General features: G+C 43.2%; 1 protein-coding gene across 1 annotated transcript in view; it reads left to right on the plus strand.

Moving 5' to 3' along the window:
• The window catches only part of LOC127203198 (carcinoembryonic antigen-related cell adhesion molecule 3-like), a 64,302-nt gene extending 48,555 nt beyond the window's left edge, over positions 1-15,747 (plus strand). The window contains 5 exon segments of the mRNA XM_051161994.1: positions 9,726-10,085; positions 10,941-11,297; positions 14,093-14,312; positions 14,314-14,438; positions 15,464-15,747. Coding sequence (XP_051017951.1) covers positions 9,726-10,085; positions 10,941-11,297; positions 14,093-14,312; positions 14,314-14,438; positions 15,464-15,747 — 1,346 coding nt within the window.
• The last annotated feature ends 3,218 nt before the right edge of the window (positions 15,748-18,965 follow it).

An 18,965-nucleotide genomic window follows, 5' to 3' on the forward strand; every position in this document is an offset into this window, starting at 1 on the left:
GGTGAGACTCTTTTCCCCCAAGCAACTCTGGAATGTGTCAACGTGGCTCACTACCGCACTGTTTCATACTGTTAAGCCCTCTCTGTCCACTGCAAGACTCCATAAGAGATATCACTTTCTGTTCCTAGTACTCATCACAAGCACTGCTGTCCACAGCACTTCACAGATGGACCCTCAGAATTAAGACACAGCTCATGGCATCTGCCCTGGGTTTCACTGTTTCCACTGCGTAGATCCTAAGCTCATGGACACCTGGATGTCCACCACTGACCTTGTGAGCAGTAACTGAAACAGCATCACCAAAACCTGCTTTCATCCTGACTCAGCACAAGATTCCCAGGCATGTACATCATGTCCACTTTCTGATAACAATTGAATCAGAGTGGAAACCAATCAGCAACTGAGACAAGTCAGGAGCTGCGAACATTTGGGGTAAAAGAGCATGAGCAAGGTTCAGATCTCTAATTAGTCCTTCTGTGTCTTGAAGAGCAAAAAATCATGAAAGCAAATAGAGGGGACAGGAAGTCATGAATGAGTGACTGAAAGAAAAACCTACTTGACCTAAAGTACATTCCTCCCACTGGGTGGATCATCCTGCTTGGAAAATGCCCCGACTCATATTGAAAACCAAGACTAACCATAAGATATCAGAGATACACGGAAAGAAGAAATAAATGGAGCTGGAATCTCATGAGAGTATTTGGAATTTTATATGCCTATGATCATGGCTTGGTAATTTAGTTCTTTATCTATTCATAAGGCTTCACACCAGAGCTCAGTGATGGTATTTCAGAGATCTGCTTACCAGGACTGTATTTCTTTCTTTTATTATTAATTTATTCTTGTTACATCTCAATGGTTATCCCATCCCTTGTATCCTCCCATTCTTCCCTCCCTCCCATTTTCCCATTATTCCCCTCCTCTAGGACAGTTCCTGAGGGGGATTTCCTCCCCCTGTATATGCTCCAAGGGTATCAAGTCTCTCCTTGGCAACCTGCTGTCCTTCCTCTGAGTGCCACCAGGTCTCCCCCTCCAGGGGACATGGTCAAAAGTGAGGCACCAGAGTATGTGAGAAAGTCATATCCCACTCTCCACTCGACTGTGGAGAATGTTCTGACCATTGGCTAGATCTGGGTAGGGGTTTAACATTTACCGCCTGTATTGTCCTTGGCTGGTGCCTTAGTTTGAGCGGGACCCCTGGGCCCAAATCTGCCTATCATAATGTTCTACTTGTAGGTTTCTAGGACCCTCTGGATCCTTCTACTTTGCTATTCTCCCATGCGTCTCTCATTTAGAGTCCCAATAGGATGCCCTCCCCTCAGTCCCAGTTTCCTGGTATGTGAAAGCTTTCATGGGACATGCCCCTTGGGCTAGTATGCAGATATAAGTGAGTATATACCATTTGATTTTTTCTGCTTCTGGTTAACTCACTCATTATGATCATTTCTAGCTCAATCCATTTATCCACAAATTTCGGGAATTCCTTGTTTTTAATAGCTGAGTAGTATTTTATAGTGTATATGTACCACAGTTTCTTTATCCACTCTTCTACTGAGGGACACTTAGGCTGTTTCCATGTTCTGGCTATTATGAATAAGGCTGCTATGAACATGGTTGAGCAAAGTTTCTTGTTGTGTGCTGGAGCATCTTCTGGGTATATTCCAAGGAGTGGAATAGCTGGGTCTTGAGGAAGCCCTATTCCCAGTATTCTGAGATAGCACCAGATAAATTTCCAAAGTGGCTGTACTAGTTTGCATTCCCACCAGCAATGAAGGAGTGTTCCTCTCTCCTCACATCCTCACCAGCATGTGGTGTCAATTAAATTTTTGATCTTAGCCATTCTGATGGGTGTAAGATGGAATCTCAGAGTTGTTTTGATTTGCATTTCCCTGATGACTAATGAGGTTGATCATTTCTTTAAGTGTTTCTCAGCCATTTGATACTCCTCTGTTGAGAATTCTCTGTTTAATTCCAAGCCCCATTTCTCAATTGGGTTATTTGGTTTGGTGGTGTTTAATTTCTTGAGTTCTTTATATATTTTGGATATTAGACGTTTGTCAAATGTAGGGTTGGTGAAGATTTTTTCCCAGTCTGTAGGCTGTTGCTTTGTTCTCTTCATAGTGTCTCCTGCCTTACAGAAGCTTCTCAGCCTCATGAGGTCCCATTTATTAATGGTTGACATTAAGGCCTGGGCCGTTGGTGTTCTGTTCAGGAAGTTGTCTCCTGTGCCAATATGTTCCAGGCTCTTCCCCACTTTTTCCTCTAAGTGTCTTAGTGTCTCTGGTTTTACATTGAGGTCTTTAATCCACCTGGATTTGAGTTTTGTGCAAGGTGACAAATATGGGTCCAGTTTCATTTTTTTACACATAGACCTCCAGTTAGACCAGCACCATTTGTTGAAGATGATATCCTTTTTCCATTGAATGGATTTGGCTTCTTTGTCAAAAATCAAGTGACCATATGTGTGTGGATTCATATCTGGATCTTCGATTTGATTCCACTGATCAACCAGCCTGTTGCTGTGCCGGTACCATGCTGTTTTAATTACTATTGCTTTATAGTACAGTTTGAGATCAGGTATGGAGATTCCCCTGGAGCACCTTTTATTGTACAAGATTGTTTTAGCTATTCTGGGTTTTTTGTTTTTCCATATGAAGTTCAGAATTGAACTTTCAATGTCTTTAAAAAATTGTGTAGGTATTTTGATAGGGATTGCATTGAATCTGTAGATTGCTTTTGGTAGGATGGCCATTTTTACTATGTTAATTCTCCCGATCCATGAGCACGGAAGACCATTCCATCTTCTCAGGTCATCTTCAATCTCTTTCTTCAGAGTTTTGAAATTTTTTTCCAACAAGTCGTTCTCTTGCTTAGTTAGGGTAACTCCTAGATATTTTATGTTGCTTGTGGCTAATGTGAAGCATGTGGTTTTCCTAATTTCTTCCTCTGCAAGCTTGTCATTTGTGTATAGGAAGGCTACAGACTTCTTTGAGTTAATGTTGTATCCAGCCAATTTGCTGAAGGTGTTTATCAGCTTTAAAAGTTCTCTGGTGGAATTTTGAGAGTCACTTATGTACACTATCATATCATCTGCAAATAGGGATAATTTGACTTCCTCCTTTCCCATTTGGATACCCTTGATCTCCTTTTGTTGTCTTATTGCTCTGGCTAGAACTTCGAGTATTATATTGAAGAGATATGGAGAGAGTGGGCAGCCTTACCTTGTTCCCGATTTTAGAGGAATTTCCTTGAGTATCTCACGATTTACTTTGATTGTGGCTATTGGCTTGCTGTATATAGCCTTTATTATGTTGAGGAAAGTGCCTTATATCCCTGATCTCTCTAAAACTTTAAACATGAATGGGTGTTGAATTTTATCAAATGCTTTCCCTGCATCCAAGGAGATGATCATGTGGTTTTTTATTTTCAGTTTGTTTATATGGTGGATTACATTGATGGATATCCGTATATTAAACCATCCCTGCATGCCTGGAATGAAGCCTACTTGGTCATGATGAATGATATCTTTTATGTGTTCCTGTATTCGTTTTGCAAGTATTTAATTTAGTATTTTTGCATCGATGTTCATAAGAGAAATTGGTCTGAAATTCTCTTTCTTTGTTGAGTCTTTGTGAGGTTTAGGTATGAATGAGACTATGGCCTCATAGAATGAATTTGGCAATTTTCCATCCATTTCTATCTTTTGGAATAGCTTGAAGAGTATCGGTATTAGCTCGCCCTTGAAGGTCTGGTAGAATTCTTCACTGGAACCATCTGGCCCTGGGCTTTTTTTGGTTGGGAGACCATCGATGATTGCTTCTATTTCTGTAGGGGAAATGGGACTATTTAGCTTGTTTATCTGTTCTTCATTCAACTTTGGCAAGTGAAATTGATCAAGAAAATCGTCCATTTCCCTTAGATTTTCAAATTTTGTGGCGTCTATGCCTTCAAAGTAGGATCTTATGATTCTTTGAATTTCTTCAGTGTCTGTTGTTATGTCTCCCTTTTCATTTCTGATTTTGTTGATTTCAATACTGTCTGTCTGCCTTTTATTTAGTGTGGCTAATGGTCTGTCTATCTTGTTGATTTTCTCAAAGAACCAGCTTTTGGTTTTGTTGATTCTTTGGACTGTTTTCTTAGTTTCTAATTTGTTAATTTCAGCCCTGAGTTTGATTATTTCCAGGCGTCTACTCCTCTTGGGTGTTTCTGCTTCTTTTTTTTCTAGGGCTTCCAGTTGTGTCGTTAAGATGCTTATTTGCGATGTTTCCAATTTCTTTTTAAAGGCACTTAGTGCTATGAATTTTCCTCTTAGCACTGCTTTCAATGTATCCCACAAATTTGAGTATGTTCTTTCTTCATTTTCATTGAATTTCAAAAACTCCTTGATTTCTTTCTTTATTTCTTCTCTGACCCAGGTGTCATTTAGCAGAGAGTTGTTTAGTTTCCACATATGTGTAGGATTTTGTCATTTCTGTTGTTGTTGAATTGCAGCCTAAGAGCATGGTGATCTGATAGGATACAAGGTATTATTTCAATCCTCTTGTATCTATTGGGGCTTGCTTTGTGACCTACGATGTGATCAATTTTGGAGAAGGTTCCATGGGGTGCAGAGAAGAAGGTGTATTCTTTCTTGTTTGGGTGAAAGGTTCTATAGATATCTGTTAGATCCATTTGACCCATGGCATTGGTTAATGATGTTATTTCTCGGCTTAGTTTCTGTTTCAATGATTTATCCTTCAGTGAGAGTGGGGTGTTGAGGTCTCCCACTATTATTGTGTGGGGATCGATGTGTGGTTTAAGCTTTTTTAGGAGATCTTTTAGAAATGTGGGTGCCCTTGTATTGGGAGCATAGATGTTCAGAATTGTGATGTCATCTTGGTTGACTTTACCTTTGATGAGTATGAAGTGTCCTTCTTCATCCCTTTTGATTAATTTTGGTTGAAAGTCTATTTTGTTCAATACTAAAATGGCTACGCCTGCTTGCTTCTTGTGACCATTTGCTTGGAATATTTTTTTCCAACCTTTTACCCTGAAGTAATGCCTTTCATTATAGGTGAGATGTGTTTCTTGAATGCAGAAGAATGTTGGATCTTGTTTATGTACCCATTCAGTTAGTCTGTGTCTTTTTATTGGAGAATTGAGGCCATTGATTTTGAGAGATATTAATGACCAGTGACTGTTAAGAGTCTTAATTTTGATGTTATTTCCAGTTGAGCGTTTGTATAGTTGTGTTTTTGCCATGGGATAGTTATCTATTTCCTGGGTAGTTTTGGTTGTAGCTTGACCCTTTGGGATGGAGTTTTCCTTCTAGTACCTTCTGTAAAGCTGGATTTGTGGATAGGTTCTGTTTGAATTTGTTTTTGTCATGGAATATTTTGTTTTCTCCATCAATGGTTATTGATAATTTTACTGGGTAAGTAGTCTGGCCTGGCATCTGTGGTCTCTTAGGGTTTGCAGGATCTCTGTCCAGGCCCTTCTGGCTTTTATGGTCTCTGCTGAGAAGTCGGGTGTAATTCTGATAGGTTTGCCATTAAATGTTATTTGGCCCTTTTCCCTTGCAGCTTTTAATATTTTTTCTTTGTTCTGCATGTTTTGTGTTTTGATTATTATGTGGCGGGCAGTTTTTCTTTTCTGGTCAATTCTATTTGGTGTTCTGTAGGCCTCTTGTATGTTTATAGGCATCTCTTTCTTTAGATTGGGGAAAACTTCCTCTATGATTTTGTTGAGAATAGTTTCTGGGCCTTGGAGTCTGATATCTTCTCTTTCTTCAATGCCTATTATCCTCAAATTTCTTCTTTTCATGGTGTCCTTAATTTCTTGGATGTTTTGTGTCAGGAGTTTTCCAGATTTGACGTTTTCTTTAATGGTTGATTCAAGATTTGTGATTGTATCTTCTAGACCTGAGATTCGTTCTTCCATCTCTTGGATTCTATTAGAAAAGCTCACCTCTGTGTTGCTCGCCTTCTTCTCTGAGGTCTCACGTTCTCGTTTTCTTCTGTCTGTGTGTTTATCATTGAATCCATTTTCATTTTCAGATCTTGAACCGATTTTTTGATTTCTTTCATCTGATTTTTTGCATATTCCTGAGTTTCTTCCATTACCTCTTTATAGGTCTTCAGAGCTTGAAATGTTTTATTTATTTCTTTCATCTGGTTGTTTGCATTTTCCTGCAATTTTTCCACTTCCACTCTATGTGCTTCTTTTATGTCTCTCACCTGTTTGTCTGCATCTTCCTGTATTTGATTACGAATTTTATTTGTTTCCTCCATTATCATCCTCATTACTAAGTATTTGAGGTCATTTTCTTGTATTTCTGTTGTATTTGAGTTCCCTTCGTTGTTTTCTTTGGAATAGCTGGAAACTGGAGACGCCATGTTGTTTTGGGTTTTTTTGCATATGCTTTTTCGCTGTCCTTTAGACATCTTGCCGTCTTTGTTTTTATTGGGTAGCTTCCAGAGTTGGATGGAGGGAGTCTGATGATAGATTCACTTGTTTTCTCACGATTTCCCTAGGCTGGGAGCTCAAAGCTTCACTGGTGTGGATGTTAGGAGGTTAGCCCTGTTGTTCTGGTCTCTCACAGCCAGTGATCCTCAGCCTCCCTGTGATGTGAGTCCTGCAATTGTTCTGGGTCTCTGAATGAGCATTGGGTCAGGCCAAGGTATCCACAGCCTTCTGTGTTCCCTGCCAAGTCCAACCAGGAACACCGGGCCTGAACCACGGGCTGAACTCAGCTAGATTCTCAGGGCCTGAACCATCTGCCAAGCTCAGCTAGGGATTCTGGGCCCAAAATGCACACAGGGTACAGCCAGAATTTTTGGGCTGGGACTACACACCAAGCTCAGCTAGGGCCTTTTGGCCCAAAGTGCGTGCTGTGGTCAGTTATTGACTCAGGGCCCAAACTGACCACCAATCTCAGCCAGGAATTCCGGATTCAAACTGCACACTGTGTCCAACCAGAGTCTTAGAGCTGGTGGAACCGAGCGCTCTGTCTAGCCTGCGCCACAGCAGAACAACTGTGGTTGCTCTGAGTTAGCGCCCATGGTGGAACCAAGTGCTCCGCCCAGACTGTGTCACTGCAGGGGAGCTGCCGCTGAGCTGAGGTGGCGCCTAGGGTGGAACTCAGTGCTCGGCCAAGCCTGCGCCACAGCAGGAGGACTGTGGCTGCTCTGAGTTAGCGCCTGTGGTGGAGCCAAGTGCTCCGCCCAGACTGTGTCACCGCAGGGGAGCTGCTGCTGAGCTGAGGTGCTGCCTAGTGTGGAGCTGCGTGCTCAACTAAGCCTGCGCCACAACAGCCAATTGTCCATATCAGCTTATGAGACCTCACAGGAAGTTCAGGGTACCCATGGGAAGAACAGATGACATAAGTCCTGCTGTCAAGTGCTTGTCCTCTGACATCCAGCCATGGAAATTCTCTCCTGTATCCAAAGAGTAAGAGGCATTGCTAGTCCTGACAGCTCCAAGACATAAGTGTCAGTCATCCTATTGACCAACAGGGAGTAGTATTAGCTCACGGTCAAACACTGAGAATCTCATTTACTGGAGAAGATGAAAGAAGTAGTTTCCATTTCTGTCCCAACAGACATGGACATCTCTCCCAGAAGGACAGTTTGGCCTATTTGCTGTTTCCTGTAGTACAGAAAAGTACTAGGGGACCCTGTTCAACCTTCCTCGCCTGGAGCATCTTGAGCCGGAGAGAGAGTGACGACAGTGGAATTGCCAATCTAAGGGCAGAGGCATCCCTAAAAAGTCAGGGTTGATATGATCAGACCTAAACAACTTCTCAGCCAACAAAGAAGGCTAGAATTCATGGTCCTCACTGAACTGCTCCACCTCAGAGGGAGCTTACTGCTCTCCAGGCCTCAGGAGACCTACTGCACACACAGAACATGGATCTCCTGATACAACTAACCAATCCTGAATGTTCATCCTCGAGGAGACCCTGAATGGTAGCACTAGTAATAATAGATAAGTGTCCTATCCCTGGTGTCACCCAGCTGGTCTCTTTCCAGCTCTCACAGACATCTCTGCCACCTTCTGGCTATGGATAAATTTCACCTTCCCAGATTTGAGGATATGGAGATTACTTGGTGCCCAGTGGATTTTCTGTGTCACCAAGGATGCATCGGAGCACAGAGTGCCCTTCTTGGTTGTGATAGAGCCAAGGCCAGCCAAAGCAGGGGTCAGCCGTGGGGTTAGATGTTGGATTCTGGCTCACAGTGGTGCTTATCAGCCTATTGCTTACTGTTTAGACTGGAGACTGAAACATAAAGAGCGTGAGAGGGAGACATGCACCTGGCAACACTGAGGCGAGAAGACAGCAGTGCCTCAGCCAAGCACCCCACCCAAAGCTATGTGACTCTGTGAGGGACTTTTGCCTCAGTTCAGACTCAGGTCAGGAGGGAGGACCACAGAGATGCAGAAGCAGAAGCTCCTCTATATTGTGTGGGGTTGGCAAATGCACCCGAGGCTGTGGGAGTGTCACTGTTACTCCATAAATGGGGTACTATGGGCAAAGGTTAGTACCCTAAGTGAAGAGAGAATTCCCTGACAGTGTTGTGGTAAGGCACTGATCAGGCCCTGGCTATAGTCTCCAGTGAGAGCAAGACTTTGATGGAATTCAAAGTGTCTGTTTGCTCCTGAGTGGAGTTGACAAAGAGGTTTACAGATGTTCAGCAGCAGGAAGATCTCAGTAAAAAGGAAATGGTAAAAGGTGTCCACAACAGCCAGATTGTTCTCTACTCAAAGTCAATCACATTGTCCACCCTATACTGAAGAGTGCTGTTGCTACGCTGGAGTGACTCAGAAAAACATTGGCCTGGATAAGACAGTGAGGTGTCCCAAAAAGGAAAGGCATATCTGCCAGGCAGAGGGCCTGATGTAAGTGCTCAGCTCCCTCATGATCAGAGAGAACTCTCTGCAAGGTTGTCCTTGCAACACACAGAAATACTGCAGTATGCACCCACACCTATACCCACCTATGCAGAAATGCATGTGGTTCACTCCTGCATGTATTCATATACATTTGTAATAAATATCAATGTAAAAGAATTAAATCAAAGTGATGTATTCACTCATTTCAATGCTGAGTCTTTTCATAAGTAAAATCCTGCACAAACTGGACCTTAGGACTATCAGTTTCTCATTAATTTTCGTTCATTCTCTCATTCATTCCTCAGGAATATCTGAGTATTTTCTAAGCACCATTTTCCCACAAAAATATTTAAGAATGAGAATGTTCCTCACAAGACTCTATTCCATGTAGACTGGAAGAGGAGCCTGTGGAGGAAGCTAGAAGATGAAGTCATGTGGGTGCTGTAGCCATTAAATAAAACAACAACAACAACAACAAACCGAAAACAACCACCACCACCACCACCACCACCACCACCACTACTACTGCTACTACTACTACTACAAGATTCAAAGAGCCCAGGGACAAAGTCTATGGGGAAGGAATTCAGTGAGGCATCACCCCACCACCAATTTACACTGAGTGTGAACAGAGATCAAAATGCAGTGAGCCAGGGTCATGTTGACACCTGAGGAGAGCGTGCCATACATATTAAATGACAAGTAAAAGTATTGTGCTGACCTCCTCCGAGTAGGACAGGACCCTCAACCACACACCTCTTCAGAGCAATGGACACATTTATCCAGGTCACAGTGCCCCATGTTTGCTGAATAAAAAGTTCTCAATATTGATGGATGTATCTGTTCCCTTCTAGCCTCCTTTTTGCCCTGTGGACACTCTCCCTCCTCTACTCAGTTCAGCATTGAATCGGTGCCACCCAGTGTTGCTGAAGGAGGAAGTGTTCTTCTACTTGTTCACAATCTCCCAAGGAATCTTCAAATGCTTTTCTGGTACAAAGGGGTGGTTGTGTTCAAGAGCCAAGGGGTTTCTCAGTATATAATAGCCAATAATTCATGTATGGAGGGACCTGCACACAGCGGTAGAGAGACATTGTACAGCAATGGATCCCTGCTGATCCACACTGTCACCAAGATTGACACTGGATTCTACACCCTGCACACCCTGGACACAGATCTGAAAGAGCAAGTGAGGCATGTGCAACTCCATGTGGATGGTAAGTGATTGTCTGTGATCAGTCAGTGCTGGGTGAGGCTCTGAAACACAGTGCTGTGTCTTCTGGTCTTGGAATACTGTCTCATGTCAAGATGTGAGGACTTAGAGCAAGACACACATGATGGAGACAAATGGGCATAGATCAGACTCCATTGTCTGGCTCTCTCCTGCATCAATTAATATCTGGAAGGAAATGAACTCAGCCTAGAATGTCAGACTGTATCCAGGCTTGTGGGAATCTCAATGCATATTTTGCTCAGAAAGACCCTGTGGGCATCAGGCAGGGGCAGGTTGGAGAAAACTTTGGCGTGCTAAGAGTGGTGGTGACTAGGAAACCTTGACTGTATTCATCCACCCTAGGTCCAATCCAGTCAGAATAGTTCCTGAGCCTTTTCCAAGACTTGAGCCTGCCACACAAACCAGACTGCTCCCTGTATTCACTCATCCTAATCTATGTGCTGTAGGGCAGAGCAGCCAGAATATCTAGAAAGTTGAGTCAGGGGCTGATTGGAGCTACAAAGAAAACCAAACAAAAGTCAGAGAATGAAGATGGGTCTGTGGAGGAAAATTCAGAGGAGTCATAATCTCAACCTACAGTGTGCATGAATGTGTGCAGTGTCTGGCAGCCATGGAGACACCTGAGGAAGGAGATCCATGCAGAAGAGATGATATATTTCAGGTCACTCAGGAAATGAAGAATGTCATGATTCTGACTTCCTCCATGTGAGATAGATTCATCCATATTTGTATCTCTAGGCTGAGTGATGAGTCAATCCATCAGGTCAGGATGGAGCTTGCCATCTTTCAACTAAATCCAATGATTCCATGTGATGTGTTTTTCTCCTTTCCCTTCCAGCCTCGCTTTCCACTTGCTGTAACCCTCTCACCTCTGCCCCACTTGTGATCAATCAAGTGCCACAGAATGTTGATAAAGGGGAAAGCGTTCTTCTCCAGGTTCATAATCTGCCACAAGATCTGCATGCATTTTCTTGGTACAAATCTGCATATAGAAGCCCGCTTTTAAAAATTGTACTATACACCTCATCCATGAATTCCATCATGAGAGGCCCTGCACAAAGCAGAGGAATGACAGTGTACGCCAACAGATCCCTGCTATTCCAGAATGTGACTGAGAACGATGCAGGATTCTACACACTAGAAATTGTAAACAGAGGGTTCAAAGTTACAACAACACATGCACAACTTCATATAAGTAAGTGGCTTTTAGGTTATGGGTATGTTGTATCCTGTTTTATACAGTGAACTGTTAGGTCTTGGCCCTGCCTGCTCTCTCTCTGTTTCTCTCTGTCTCTCTCTGTTTCCTTTCGTCTCTCTGTCTCTGTCTGTCTTTCTCTGTCTCTCTGTCTCTCTCTGTCTCTCTCTCTCTCTCTCTCTGGACCACTTCTCCTCACTGGGAATTGGGCACTTACTACAGGACACACGTGGTGTAGACCAAAAGCATTAGATCAAGACCCCTCACCTGTCCTGCGGTACACTCAGGCCAAGAATATCAGAGTAAACCCACACATTTTGGTCCCTCACTGTGCCCATGGACTTGAAAAAGTCTCTGAGAGACAGGTAGACCCTAGCTGAAGAAGCCTCGGGTACCTCGCAAAGAGCAAATCACTATATCTGGCTTGACTCCAGATGACAATGAAGCTTTATCTCATTGCTTGGTCTTGCTTCCTATTGAGCTGACATAAAACAAGCCTTTATTGGCCCGTGGAACCGGCCAGCACACTGTCATGAGAGCCATGGTAACAGTAGGTCCTCTGGTCACCTTCTCCAGGGACTCAGCAGGGAGATTACGTGGACAGGGGCTCAGGTGCCCAGGCCATAATTTAGTCTTGACTGACTCATGAGACCCCACAGGAAGGTCAGGTCCTCCTTGCAAGTGATTGTTTTAGGGGCCAGCTCTGGAATTCTCTCCTGCAGGAAGCTGTTAACAGAGGTGCAGTTCCACCTGTAATCACTAGGTGGCATTAGAAGGACACACAATCACCACCTAGAAAATTATTTTCAGAAGCTAGGAGATTAATTGTAGCCTGGCTTCCACCCCTACACCTACAGACCTGAGGTCTCAGGCTCAATCTTCTCAGAGCTACAGGCTGCTCCTGGGATTCTAAACAGTACTACCCTACCAGAGGTTCCTGTGTAGTCACACTTCTCTCCTGGCACCTCCCATGGAGAAATGTAGAAAGAGAACATCTGCATCTCAGGAGGGGCATGGGCTGACCCAATGCATGGCCCAGCAAGCACAAGAAGATGGAGGGTCCCCATGAAAGTATTCCAAGGCAGATAGAGTCTGTATCCTCTCTTCAGGACTCAGATCACCTCCTGCTTCACACCCACAAACACAACTCCTGGACTCATGAAGCTCCTGGGCTTTATGACAATGCACTCTGACTGGTAAGAACAGCTCTTTCCCTTTGCCATTGCATCACTTGGCTGGTCTCTTTCCAGCCATGTCACCTTTCTGCAGGTCGCTCAGAACGCAGGGCAGACTAGGTGCCCTAGCAGGTTTCTGTGTTATAAAGGACATGTTAGAAGAACACAGAGATGGCAGCTTTCTGGTGATCTGTTGTTTTCCTAGGGCACAGAGATGGCCATCAGCCTTCTTGCTTGTGTGTGATCTGGAAGAATGAAACATCTCTGTCTCTCTCTCTCTCTCTCTCTCTCTCTCTCTCTCTCTCTCTGTCACTCATCTACTTAACGATCTATTGTATCTATCTGCCTATCTATCTATCTATCTATCTATCTATCTATCTATCTATCTATCTATCATTTATCTAAGTATCTGCCAAATGTGACACCAGGAAGAAATATGTGTGGAAGGGACGGAGAAGGGTCTCAGACACCATCCTTGACAACAGTCAACATTACCATAGGAATGTCTCCTGCCTGGCAGGAGGCTCATCTCAGCAAGAGGAAGACAGTAGAGCTTGGGGATAGGGGTAGATCAAATGCTGTTCTTCACAAAGGGAGGGCAGAGCAAGCAATAAGTGTCTAAGGGATCTATTATGTACTTCTTTGCAAAGGGCACAGATTATGGTAGTGGATTCTGTTGACCCCCCAACACGGACAACATTGCCAGATGGTAGGAGAGGAGGAGGGGAGCTCAGAGCCTGGGGGAAGGATAGAAAGAATCTCTTTTAAATTGTTCTCTGACCTCCACCTAGGTGCGGTGATAAGCACACACACATCACACAGGATTGCATAAACCTTACCAAAGACATATACTCATACCTGCCCACACCCACACACAACTTCCCACAAATGAAATAGTTAATGTGAGCTAGAAGTTTAAGCAGTGTCAGTATTTCCAGATATGAGAATTTCATTAACACCTGGACATGCAAAGCCAAGGGACTTTCATTCACCACCCACTTTTTGTGTGTTTTGAGGCAGGGATTCTCTTTGTAGCCCTGGCTGTCCATGATGGCCTTGAACTCACAAAGACCTACCTGCCTCTGCCTCCTGAGTGCTGGGATTAAAGGTGTGCACCAAAATGTCCTCTCACCACCCACATGTATCTGTGCCCATCCACGCTGTGGACCTTCCAGATATATCAAACTAGTTTTTCCTAACAAGACCTTAGCTTTAGTGGACTGGAAGACAGAGAATAAATCCCTCATTGAAGTGAATTCCGGGTTTGGTTGGAACAAGGAAAGCAGAAGATTGAAGAGATCAAAAGGTGAAGGCTGGAGGTCTGTAGACGAATAAGAGGTCAGGGAAGGTGCCTCCTCCCACATTTTCCTAGGGTGAATAGGAATGTGAGGACATTGAGGGCAGAAACTTCAAGAGGATAGATTTCAACATAGAGGAAATGACATGATCAATTGCATCACATTTTTATTTGCTTACTTCCTCTAATTGTACAGACATTCCCAACCCCCTCCTCTGAGTGATGAATCTAGGCATTGAGGACACAGGGCCCATCTTTTAACCAATGATAAAAGTCTCAATATTGATAAAACCTGTGCTTTTTTACTTCTGTCCTCCATTTAGACTGCATTCACCCTTCCACTACTGGTCAGCTCATTATCGAACCGGTGCCTCTCAACGTTGTTGATGGGAGCAACGCTCTCCTGCTTGTTCATAATATGCCAGAGAAACTTCAATCTTTTTACTGGTACAAAGGAGAAACCATTCTAAAAAAAAATTTACTTTCACGGCATGAAGTAATCATGAATACAATTATGCTGGGCCGTGCATATGACGGTAGAGAGAGTGTACCCCAATGGGTCGCTGCTACTGCGCAATGTCACCCAGGACGATCCTGAATTCTACACCCTAATAACTTTAAATACACAGTCATACATTCAGGAGACACACGCACAGCTCCACATATACAGTAAGTGATTCTCTGTGACATCTGGGTGCTGGTGGGGTTGATTTCCTTTTACACACAGAGGACTCCCAAGTATGGACTATGCCTACCTCCCCTGTACTTTGTGTCTCTACATAGGAGTTTGAGCACTCATTACAGGACTCCCACTGAGTAGAAATACAGAAATAGATAAGAATCCCTCACCTGACTCCATCTGCAGAGGAGGATGTATGTTGGGTAACTCATCCCAAGGGTGCCAGTTAACCTCAGACTCTTGTGGCTCTCACAGTAAAGGTGGCCCCGAGAAGTATTCTACAGACATCAGGCAGGGACTAGATGAGAGAACCATGGCATCATTATTATGAAGTGAACATCAGGAAGTCAAGAGTCCAGGTCTCTGTCCCAGACTCAACTCTAGTTGTCCCAAGGGAGCATCTCCTCAGGGCTAGAATTGGAGTTCCTGTTACAACTGACAGGAAAAAGGGCTTTAGTGACTGTCCAAATCCCATAGAGTGTGGGAGTAGCTGTGCACTGTCATGACAGCTGCAGTTATGTAGGTCACCTGGGTATCTCTTTTTCTTGAGTCTCAATGGAGAGGTAACAGGTCATAAGCCAACTGCTCTGATGGAATTAGGAGACTTATAGGAAGGACATGTTCTCAAGGAGAGGGGCAGAGGACACAGTTCTCCAGGAAGCTCCTTGTCCTCTGGGTCCAGCCCAGGTAACACTCTTCTGCAGCTAGATGGTAATAGATGTTCCTTATTTGAGCATCTTCCCCCATCCCATGTCAGGCTGTTGCTCATATAATTCATAGACACAGTAGTGATTATGTACCACTAGTCCAAGTATAGGGAAACTGAGGCACATTAGACTGTGTCAGAGTCCCACAGGCCATAGGTGGCAAGTCCAAAGCAGAAGAAATGTGTCTGTTGTCACAGTCTCAATGTCTCCACCCTGGAGGCTTTTTTAGGTGTCTGTATACTACAGAAGGTTGGTTGAGCTCTCTGAAGGAATAATGTCATTTGGTTCCCTCCTCTGTTTCTTCACAGGGCCTGTGACACAGCCCTTTATTGGGATCAACAACACCACAGTCAGAGTACATAGCTCTGTCATCCTCACTTGTGTCTCACCCGATACTGGAATCTCCATCCAGTGGTTCTTCAATGAGCAGAATCTTCAGCTCACAGAGAGGATGACGCTGTCCCCTACAAAGTGCCAGCTCACCATAGATCCTGTGAGGATGGAGGATGCTGGCAAGTATCAGTGTGAGGCCTCCAACCCAGTCAGTTTTATGACCAGTTTCCGAGTCACCCTGGATGTTGTGAATGAGTGACCCCTTCTCTAATCCTACAGCAGATTGAGGGTGTTTCTTTGCCAATTAGATACAAAAAAGGAAAAAGGTTACATCGTAGAAATTGTTAGGTACCACTCAGGTATAGTCAGCATGTTGAGTAATACATGTAATCCTGGGATAAACATGTACAACAACCAGTCAGGAAATAAAGACAGATTCAGTTTCCAAAGGGGGAAAATACATCAATATAGTAGAGACTTGCAAAGGCATTAAGAACTTAGTTTGTCGATCAAACATATAGCCAACCCTCAGAATGTATGAGAACTCATCTCAGGAGCACCAAACTTCTGTTTGTTCTGAGGCCCTGTGAACGTGCTACAATATTTTCATAGAGATAAACACATTTTATATACGTAAGCATATTCTGTGAATAACTGACTCACACAGGACTGATGCTGCCAAGACACCAGTCATCCATGTGAGTTAAGGAAGAGTGACATGGGGAAGGTACTGTTCATCTTTTCCACTGGACATATTTAGAATCTAAATGGTTTTGATGCACAGTTTGTTTGATTCACAGATGTACAATCGATCACAAAGGCATGACTGGACTCTATTTATTCTGACAGTGGCTTTCACAATGTGAAGTTGTACAAAATTCTTTTTCCTGTTAACAATTCTTGAGACATATATGGGATTTTCCACTTTGGTCATATCTATCTGGGCAATTAAGTGGCACAAAATACACTCATATTTTGCTATCAACATTGTCCACTCTCAAATCCTTTTTGAACCCATCACTGTGTGTATCCATCTACTTCCATTACTATACATGTAAAAAACAGAGCTTCTAATTGTGGTCAATATAAGTTTACTGAAGTACAGCTCAGGAGGGTGTGTTTGCTCATGAGACGCAGAAACTTTTGTAGAATCTTTAAGATTGTCTACAAAGAAGTTCATGTCATATATATATATATATATATTTTACAGCTGATCAACTGTCTTCCTTACATTTCTTTAAGTTGCCTAATAGTTCTGTCTAAGACTCATAAGGGAATACTGAACAGATGTGGCCACAGCAGCATCCTAGTGTCAATCTCCTCTTAGACAGTCACTTGTCCCCACCAACTGAGTCGGATGTAGGTTTCCATGTGCACTCCTAATGAACTGGCATATTCTTCTATCCCTAGTTACTGCTTTCACCATTAAAATATTCAGTTTATCTGGTGGTAGTGGCACACACCTTTAACTTCACCATTCTTGAGGCAGAGGCAGGCAGATCACTGTGAGTTTGAAGTTAGGCTGCTCTACAAACAAAGTGCAGGACAGCCAGGGCTAGAAGGGGAAACCCTGTCTTGAAAAACCAATGAACAAACCAACCAATCAAACAAACAAAGAAACAAAAAAACAAAAAAGTTAATAATTTGTTGCACCTGGACTGGTGAGCCAGGCGTTTGATAGGTGTGATAGCCAGCACACCTGGCTTTTGCCCCTATTTTCTACATGTTACATTAGCAGTACTTACCTGAACCTCCAGAAATCTCTGTACAAGATCCACAGATATGAGAGAAAGAATGTTAAAACCACGGCCACAAAGTGGCTCTGGTGAAAGCCTGCACTGACAAAACATTTGTAGATCAATCCTAGATTCATGTTTTATCCATAAGGAATCAGTGGCTCATGTCAGTTATCATGAACCACATGAATAGAATGGCTCATTTTATTATTCAGTTGTAGAACTGAACTGAAAGAAGAGGTTTCTGGTAACACATCAAGTCCTGAGGACAGGATTTGAGCCTTCTCAGTGAAGCCATATGTTAACCCTCAGCACCACCTATTTGTAGTATCCATGCAGGGTGCTTTCTTAAATTGAACATTGGAGGTCAGTGCATCTTGAAGGGACACACCACCATTTGCTGCAATGTGATCCTAGGTCTATTTATCCTCATCAAACTCTGTAGCTCAGCTCACACATAACAAAGTCTGTGTTTCTCCCATGCAGCACTTGCAGTTTGAGTATCTCTGAACACACAGATCCCCTGCATCTGCCTGAGATTTGCCTCCTCAGACATTTACTGTGATCTCACTTTTGGAAGGCCAGATTTCAACACTAGTGAAAAAAAACCTTACAAGTATCAGAGGTACCATACAGGGCATTCACCACTGTGTTGTCTCTGCAGCATTGTTACATACAACCATAAGGAACAACTTCTGTCCAGTGGAAAGCGAGCATTTGGTAGCATTGATAAGTGAACATGAGACTCATGAGATAATCTATGCTGTGGCAAATAAGAGCCTCTCAGAAGGTGATAGACTGAGTATGTCTGAGGGAAACAGGACTCTCCGTTTTCTCAGTATCATTCGGACTGATTCAGATCGCTATAAGTGTGTAATCCAGAATCCAATGACCACAACACAGCATGATCTAGTCAACAAATGATAGTTTAGGTTCAACCATAGGTACAACTATGAAAGTTCTCAGGGCCAGAGACAGTCTGCTTTGTTCCTTTTAGTTTCATGAGAGAGAACAACCTATATGAACACCAATGTTAGCCATGTCATCTGGTGTTTGCTCACACACATCCAGCAAAGTGCATCTTGGAGCAAAGAATGACATAGAGGGAATTTTCTTACCTGAATAAGCTCAGAGTTAGCTACTGTGATGGAGAAATGTGACATCTCATGTTCAGTTAACACACGTGAGTATAGTTGAGGGTTGTCAGTATGTAAGATGTTCTAGCACTGGAATCTAGCTGTGTGCTTGGCAAAGAAGCAGCTGTTTATTTAGTAGACTCCAAGCCCTGCTTGGATGGTATTTTTAGAGTTCTATATGGCTTTAATATCAACTGTAGCATTTGAAGTACAGAAACATTGTCTCTGGTGAGTCCACTTTTAGGTTTTTTCTCTTTACTCCATAAACATAACCCTAACTCATCTTATATGAGCCAACTATGAATTTAGTTTATTTTTGTATTGCAGTGATAAAACACCATGATCACGCCAACCTACAGTGAAAATAATTTATTAGGATTTATGGTCCACCAGGGCAGGGCAGCATGGCAGTAAGCTTCAAGCATTGTGGTACGAGCAGGAAGGTAGGGTTGTCAGCTCTTGAACTACAGGCAGAATGCAGACAGACTGAATGGAAATGCTTCATAGTTTTCTAGTCTCAAAGCTTGTCCAAGTGGCCATCTTCTAGCAGAAGTCATCCTAAAACTCACCAAACATCACCACCAGCTGTAGACCTAGTGTAAATA

The sequence above is a fragment of the Acomys russatus genome, chromosome 19, assembly GCF_903995435.1.
Source record: "Acomys russatus chromosome 19, mAcoRus1.1, whole genome shotgun sequence".
In the NCBI taxonomy this organism is placed as follows: Eukaryota; Metazoa; Chordata; class Mammalia; order Rodentia; family Muridae; genus Acomys; species Acomys russatus.